The sequence below is a fragment of the Hordeum vulgare genome, chromosome 2H (assembly GCF_904849725.1).
Source record: "Hordeum vulgare subsp. vulgare chromosome 2H, MorexV3_pseudomolecules_assembly, whole genome shotgun sequence".
NCBI classification, from domain to species: domain Eukaryota; kingdom Viridiplantae; phylum Streptophyta; class Magnoliopsida; order Poales; family Poaceae; genus Hordeum; species Hordeum vulgare.
Genome location: NC_058519.1, coordinates 44,347,472 through 44,356,154, shown reverse-complemented (window position 1 = coordinate 44,356,154; position 8,683 = coordinate 44,347,472). Strand labels below are relative to the sequence as shown.

The 8,683-nt window shown below is 41.4% G+C and overlaps 1 protein-coding gene across 1 annotated transcript; it reads left to right on the top strand.

Moving 5' to 3' along the window:
- The first annotated feature begins 234 nt into the window (after positions 1-234).
- Positions 235-1,770, top strand: LOC123429469 (UDP-glucosyltransferase 29-like). The gene has a single exon (XM_045113502.1). The coding sequence runs from the start codon at positions 317-319 to the stop codon at positions 1,715-1,717; it is 1,401 nt and encodes a 466-aa protein (XP_044969437.1). The 5' UTR covers positions 235-316; the 3' UTR covers positions 1,718-1,770.
- Positions 1,771-8,683: the final 6,913 nt, after the last annotated feature.

Here is an 8,683-nt window from a genome sequence, read left to right as displayed (position 1 = left end):
ATGGAAGAAGCCCGACACGCGCCTCTCCCCAACGCAACGCGTGGCCTGGGACGGTGACTCCGCGCGCCGCCCATGCTGACGCCGCAACCCCCGACCTCCGGGGAGCCTGCGCGCGGCGCTCGCTCACTGAGCTCTCTGCACGTACGTACGTCGGCGGCCAGCGCCCTCGCTGATCCAGACACGATCGCTCCGTCTATAAATCCACGCGCCCCGCCGGCCGCAGATCACAACGCAAGAAGACGATTCTACTCAGGCACTGTTCCGCAGTACTCTGTGTGTGTGTCAGAAGCTCCTCCCAGCTAGCTCATCGATCGCCATGGCGCAGGCGGAGAGCGAGAGCATGCGCGTGGTCATGTTCCCGTGGCTGGCGCACGGCCACATCAACCCGTACCTCGAGCTGGCCAAGCGGCTCATCGCCAACGCCTCCGACGACCACCACCTCGACGTCGTCGTCCACCTCGTCTCCACGCCGGCCAACCTCGCGCCCCTCGCGCACCATCAGACGGACAGGCTCAGGCTCGTCGAGCTCCACCTGCCGTCGCTCCCTGACCTCCCGCCGGCGCTGCACACGACCAAGGGCCTCCCAGCCCGCCTCATGCCGGTCCTGAAGCGCGCATGCGACCTCGCCGCGCCACGCTTCGGCGCGCTCCTCGACGAGCTCTGCCCGGACATCCTCGTCTACGACTTCATCCAGCCGTGGGCGCCGCTCGAGGCCGAGGCGCGCGGCGTGCCGGCGTTCCACTTCGCCACCTGCGGCGCCGCCGCCACGGCGTTCTTCATCCACTGCCTGAAAACGGACCGGCCCCCCAGCGCCTTCCCGTTCGAGAGCATCAGCCTCGGCGGCGTCGACGAGGACGCCAAGTACACGGCGCTGGTCACCGTACGCGAAGACAGCACCGCCTTGGTTGCCGAGCGCGACCGCCTGCCGCTCAGCCTGGAGCGCTCCTCCGGGTTCGTGGCCGTCAAGTCCAGCGCCGACATCGAGCGCAAGTACATGGAGTACCTGTCCCAGCTCTTGGGCAAGGAGATCATCCCCACCGGCCCGCTGCTCGTTGACTCCGGTGGATCGGAAGAGCAGCGCGACGGCGGACGCATCATGCGGTGGCTCGACGGCGAGGAGCCGGGCTCCGTGGTGTTCGTCTCCTTCGGCAGCGAGTACTTCATGTCGGAGCACCAGATGGCGCAGATGGCGCGCGGGCTGGAGCTCAGCGGGGTACCCTTTCTGTGGGTGGTGCGGTTCCCGAACGCAGAGGACGACGCCCGCGGCGCGGCGAGGTCCATGCCGCCGGGGTTCGAGCCTGAGCTCGGGCTGGTGGTGGAAGGGTGGGCACCGCAGCGGCGCATCCTGTCGCACCCTTCCTGCGGCGCGTTCCTGACACACTGCGGGTGGAGCTCGGTGCTGGAGTCGATGGCGGCGGGGGTGCCGATGGTGGCGCTGCCGCTGCACATTGACCAGCCGCTGAACGCCAATCTTGCGGTGGAGCTGGGCGCGGCGGCCGCGCGCCTGAAGCAGGAGAGGTTCGGGGAGTTCACGGCGGAGGAAGTGGCGCGGGCGGTGCGCGCAGCTGTGAAGGGGAAAGAAGGGGAGGCGGCGAGGCGGCGTGCGAGGGAGCTGCAGGAGGTGGTGGCGCGGAACAACGGCGACGACGGGCAGATCGCGACGCTGCTACAGAGGATGGCGCGGCTCTGCGGCAAGGGCCAGGCCGTCCCAAATTAGTGGGCTTTTAGAAGTGGTTTTGGTCGAAAATTAAGGAAGGAAGTCGATTTTGACCCCCCAAATGTGAAATACGAGTACCAGTTAAATCTCTCGCTTATGAGAATGGACGTTTGGAGCTCGGCCTACATGAGCCCGAAATTTTTGAAAAAAAGTCACATTTAAAAATTTTCGATTTCAAATTTTTTTGGTTTCAAAAAAATATAAAAATATATGCAAGTAAAGAAGGATGTGTATGTGTGTAAAATTTTAAGATCAAATATTTTAAAATATGATTGCATAAAAAGATAAATTCATGGGAATATTATAATGTATTAAAAGTTTCAGATTTGATTTTTTATACAAGTCTCATTTTAACGTATTTTTTTGAATTTACACACATGTGTGTTATGTCCTCACTTATTTTCTGTATTTTTTTTAGAATCTTTTAAATATAAAAATATGAATTTTCATAAAATTTAAATTTCAAACTTAAAGACCTTCATGTCGAGCTCCAAAAGCAATTTTCCCTCGCTAAGGGGCTTTGGAAAGTGGTAAAAGTTTGTGTGGCTGACACGTCGATAATATAAAAGTATGAATTTTCATAAAATTTAAATCTTAAATTTAAAGACCTTCATGCCGAGCTCCAAAAGCAATTTCGGCTCGCTAAGGGGCTTTGGAAGGTGGTAAAAGTTTGTGTGGCTGACACGTCGATAGAAGTTTTGAGTTAAATACTTTTGTGGGAGCACCTATGGTTCAGTTTGGAACCGTTCTTCTTCATTAAAATCAGCTTGGCTTTATTAAATTCACTTCAAAACAGTTTTATATATGAATTGTAACTATTTTAAAAAAATGTTTGGCTTCCATCTAGCTTCGTCACGAATGAAAATTTTGATATAAAAGAATTATTTGGTTAGATGAAAGGAAAGAAATGAAGGATTATCCACTTACTAGTGATAGTGGTGATAATTTTCTTCCAACTTTATCTTTTACGATTTTTTGAAACACCTCTTAGAGAGCCCAAAAAACAAGAAGTTGGATCACATATTTCAGTTTTTTCAGAGTAGTATATCGTGAAGCTATTTTGTTTGGTTTACATTTTTTAGAACGGAGCTGAATTATTTAAAGTAAAGCGGTCTCAAACAAGCTCTCGGGTTCCAGAAATTTTCATCAGTTTCAATCACTTCTTCTCACAAACACTCGATTCACGTTCAACGAACAACATATAAATTGTGTGCGAACTTCTTTATTTCAGTCAACTCCCCCCCCCTCCCATAGAGCAATCAACGAGAAAGCTAACCTTTAGCTGTTACAGCTCCGGAGCTTGTAACGATCGGGATCTAGTACAAAGTCGACACTGGCTTTAAACGGTCGCATGAAGTCGACACTACTTTCGGAGCTTGTAAAAGAAAGTGAAAAGAAAGGCAAGGATGGAAATTGAACCCCGGACCTTCGGAGGAACATCATCATACTAACCATTTCACTAGATGTTCTTCTTGGAAAAATTACTCACGCTTTGAATTTAATGTGTGCTGACTCTTTGTTTAGGACTAAGAATTTGAACGAGATGCTAATTTGATGGCTCATTCAGTGAGAAGATTTTCGGAGACCTTGACATTAACCGCCGCGATTTTTCTCAAGATTAGATTCACAATAATATTTTTTGTGCGCTAGATCTATTAGTAGGTCATGTTTACATGGATTTTTAACCGTAAAATTGATGTTGAATATGGAATTCGAATCTACACCAAGCAGCTGAGGTGAAACACGTTCTAACAACCTCAGTTGTACTAATTGTTGTGTAAAAAACAAGTACGTATCACTGTTTTGGCCATTTCCCGGTGTTTTCTTTTTTCCTTTTTCTTTGAGGAATTTAAGGTTAAGGCCTCTTGTAAATGAATGGAGGGTGTACTTAATATGTTGATTTATTTAATGTTATTGAAAAAAGTATGTTTTTTGGTCCCTCAAGTTTCCAAAAATATAGACTTGGTCCCTCAAAAAGTTTTGATATACATTTGATCCCTCAAGTCTCAAAACCGCATAAGTTTTGTCATAAACCAGATTTTGAGCCCGTTGACCGGGTTTGACCGACACAAAACCGCTTGATGAACAGTGATTTCAAGAAAACTTAAAAAAAAAAATTGGGGTCCAATATGCTTACATGCGCAAGATGTGACCAAAATTTCATGGTCTTCTGACACTCGAGGAGCTCCTGGCAAAAAAAACAAAAATATCTACATCCGATGAACAGTAAATTTGGAAAATATTTTAAAAATTCAAACAAATCTGAATTTTTTTGGGGTCTAATATGCTTAGATGCTCAAGGTGCGACCAAAAGTTGGTGGTCTTTCGACATTCGAGGAGCCCATGGCAAAAAAAATCGCTCACAAAAAAATAGCCAAAAAATGTCTTTTCTGTCCGATGTTATTTCATGACAAAATTTCGGTCGCACCTTACGCATGTAAGCATATTGGACCCCAAAAAATTTCTCAATTGATTTAAATTGTTTTGAATTTTTTTGGATTACTATTCACCAGACAGATATATTTTTTTTGCCACGCGCTCCTCGAGTGTCAAAAGAGCACGAAATTTTGGTCGCACCTTGAGCATGTAAGTGCATTGGACCCCAAAAAATTTCAGATTTGTTTGATGTTTTCTTTTAAAAAAATTCGAAGTACTGTTCACCATGCAGTTTTGTGACGGTCAAACCCGGTTAACGGGCTCAAAATCTGGTTTAGGACCAAACTTATCCGGTTTTGAGACTTGAGGGACCAAATGTATACCAAATTTTTTTGAGGGACCAAGTGTATACTTTTTCAGAACTTGAGGGACCAAAAACATACTTTTTTTGCTTTGCCAGTGGAAAATATTGTTGAAGACACATTCATGATAACTTCTATCTATGATAATATATACACTATAACTTAGATACAAACATCGTGATAACTTTGACCCTAAAAAAAAGTTATTGAAAACACAACCCCGGTAAACTTTTGTGTAAATATCAGTGCATCGTACGCTCCGTAGACCTGAAACTTAGGTACAAACACCGTGACAATGTCTACATGAGGAAAAAAGTTGTTGAAGACGCATCCGTGATAACTTTTATATAAATAGCATGCTAATATACACACCACGGGCCTGATAACTTAGTCACAAACGTCGTGATAATTTTAACCCAAGAGAAAAGGGTTGTTGAAAACATAACCCAGCAAATTTTGTGCAAATATGAATTCATTATATGCACCATAGACATGATACTTAGGTACAAACACCACGGTGACTTACATGCAAAAAAGGTTGTTGAAGATACACCCGGGATAACTTTTATGTTAATAGCACGGTGATATACGCATTAAAAATGTGATAACTAACACAAAAACGCCATGATAACTTGTTCCCCGGGAGAAAAAGATGTTGGAAACAAATCTTGATGCTAGCGGTTTCCATGCTTGTAGTTTTATAGCCTAAAAAATCTTGCTAAAGCTGAGAATTAAACTCAAGACTTCTTCAATATTGTGATCTTAACACACTAGCCAACTCACCCAGTACTTGGTTCCTCACAATTTCAAATAAGATACCACTTTTTTGACCATCTATGGTGAAAAAGTTGTTAAAATATACCTCTGATAACTTCTGTGTAGATAAGATGATAACTTGCGTATAACTAACCTCATAACTTACACCTAAACACACTGATAACTTTTCACCTTGGGCAAAAAGTTGTAGAAATATTTCTAATAACCTAGTGCAAATAGCATGGTAATTTATGCACCAGACATCCGTTAACTTACATACAACACATTGATAACATTTTATCCATGGAAAAAACATTACTGAAACATGCACCGGTAACTTCTATGTAAATAACATGGTAATTTATACGCCGAGGACCTCATAACTTACGTTCAACCACCATGTTAACTTTGACTTCGAGGCGAAAACATTGAAACATAACTCCTTCGGTAACTTTCATGTTAATTGATGGCAATTTTATGCATCACACACCTAATATCTTATGTTTAAACACCATGATATCTTTCATCCAAGGGGGAAAAGGTTTTGAAATATTTCAACGTAATTTCTATGTTAAATTACCATATTGTCTCATGCTTTAACCTTCTCATACAGTAGTTATCAGCCTTATCATCATATAGTTATCATGTTGCTCATATTATATTTATCACGCTGGTCATGCCAAACTTACCAAGTCAATCTTTATTATTTTTTCCGATATGGTAGAAATAAGAAAGATTAAAGTAACATTGCTTATCTATAATAAATAACAACAAAAGGTGGCTTAGTTGGTTATTAGGCTCAATTGTTATTGCATAGACCTGGGTTTGAATCCTCTTTCAAGCACTTTTATTGTCTTTTCATATTACGCAGCTAAAAACCAGAAAAAATCACTATCGATTCACTGCGGTTTTTGAAAGAAGGAAAAAATATCAGTGTAAGCGAGCATGGGGTGATAGCGATTAGGTAAAAACAAATTGTGCAGATCTGTGTCTAATTTCTGGTCGACTATAAGTTAGCACTGTCCATCAGTCAATCACAGCCCGGCAAAACCCAATAGAGCAAGTGTGGTGAACAACAAAAATGTTGTGTAAGAACGGCCGGTTAAAGCCCATTTAGTAATAACCCCCGCAAAAAGCCCAGTTAGTAATTGTAGGATTACTACTCCCTCTATAAATTATCTCGGAAAAAACAACTCCGAATTATCCTTTATGTAGTAAAAAAAATTACATAGTATAGATGTAATCGCTCATATACACACACATACACTTAACGCATACACGTACACCCTATCTTTATAAGCACCTACGAGAGAATGAGCTAGCATATCATCTCGAGATTTACGAAGTCATCGTAGGCGTCTCGTTGTTGTCGAAGACGTCTCCTCCCATTTATTGTGCATCATCGAAAATCCTGAAATAAATCTAGCAATAATGCGAGCACTAAGACTTGAACCCTGACGGGCTGGAGACTGTCTAACCATCCAACCACAAGATTCAGTAATCCTTTGTGCATTCACTGCATAACCATTAGTACGTATATGCATCACTATGTATATATTTTTTTCCTTTAACACTTATATTTGTTTTCACATACATACACGGTAATTAGAAAGATTAATAGAGGGAGAAAAGAGGGATTTAAAAACTGGATTCTAGTCTATTATACTTAGCAACCATTATGCTCATTTCTTATCAAATCGCACAATAAATCACAATGCTCATATTTAATATTCAAAATATTCTTACACTATGGGTCTTACAATGTGAAATTAAGATCAACTCGGTTAAATAAAATTCATGAAAAAACAAAGTACCGTAAACATTTCAAAAGCGAACAAAAGAATGTTGATTCAAATTAGTGAACTAGAAAATATAGGAATAAACAAGCAAAATAATAAATAATAAGGAAATTTCAATCCATAGGTGAACAAAAATATAAAATATAAAGAAATATAAATCTAATGAAGAAAGAATAGTGGGACTGGTGTTACCCTATAAAGGAAATAAGAAAACATAAAATAAAAACGAAATTAAATATACGAAGGAATGAATAGTAGAATTGTTGTTATCTAAAAAATGCCAAAACAAGGAAAGAACAAGTTTATTTCTGAGAAAGACAGAAGAATAGTGATGCTTTAGAAAAGAAATGGAAAATGAGAAAATAAGGAAGAACACATTTTTCCATGAAAAAAATATGATTTAAGCCTAACAAAAAAATATTTTGTATTTTTGTCTGGCATTACTAATCGTAAATACTTTTTTCAAACTCTTTGCTTATATGTAGAAGTTAGGCTATATTGAAACTTCCACGCATACTATGGTAAATTTGCATTGTTCAGTATTGTGCAACTACTAGTGTGAACTAGTGCAAGTTTGATAATAATTATGATTCAAGTAGATGAATTACACAATATATTATATTTAAGTTCCTAGGATCGAACTAAGTCGTGTCACACGATTCTAGCATAGATTATGCCGTCATAAGCACAAATATAGGAGGACATCCAATGGCAGGAAAGCCAACTAAGTATCAATAATAATACATAATATCCGAGGAATTGTGGGTTTATGTTCAGATTATTGATGAGAAGTATTTGAATCACCATTGATTATTATGATTCTTATTTGCATGATCATCATAGCTTCGTAAATCTCTCTGATCTATTGAATCGCTTTGGCCAAGTAGATTGATAGTTATTCATGTGAGAGGAGTGCGTTGTAGTGGGTTCAACCTGACGAGTTTCTATATCCCAATGACACAAGAGAACAAGTTACATCTTTGTGTTGTTGCTACTAAGGATAAAACGATGGGGTTTATTCATACTGATTTAGTTTACTTTGTCTACATCATGTCATCGGTCTCCAAGCATTACTCTGTTTATCATGAAATTAATACGTAGAGAGGCAAGCATAGAAGCGCTCTTGAAGTGAAGTAATAGTAGTACGTGCAGGCAGGAGTCGGCCTATTTTCTTATGGACGTGATCCCTTTGTCACATGATCATTGACGTGAACATCGCATAACTATCATTTCTATCAATGGCCAACAGTAATTTGTTTACATAGTGTATATTGCTTTCATGAGAGATGCCACTAGGGAACAGTATGACCCCCGGGTCTATTCACTTATATATTTATAAAACTTATCTTTACCTTGCTATCCTTATTTTTCTTTTCTTTTATTTTGTAATTTAAAATTGTCTATAATTATCTACACACCCCACACTACTGGAAATCAGTATTTTGCCATCAGCCTAGTCTTTGCCGTCTGCTAGCTGATGGCAAAGATTGTCTTTGCCATCAGCTTCAGCAAAACAAACGGCAAAGCACAGGCTGATGGCATACAGTCTTTTTGCCATCTGTCACCTCTTTGCCGTCTGCTAGCGGATGACAAATAGTCCAGAGGCAGACGGCAAAGATGTAGATAGGCCCACCTGACCGCGGGGTGGCTAGGTCAAACAGGAGTCGGACCTT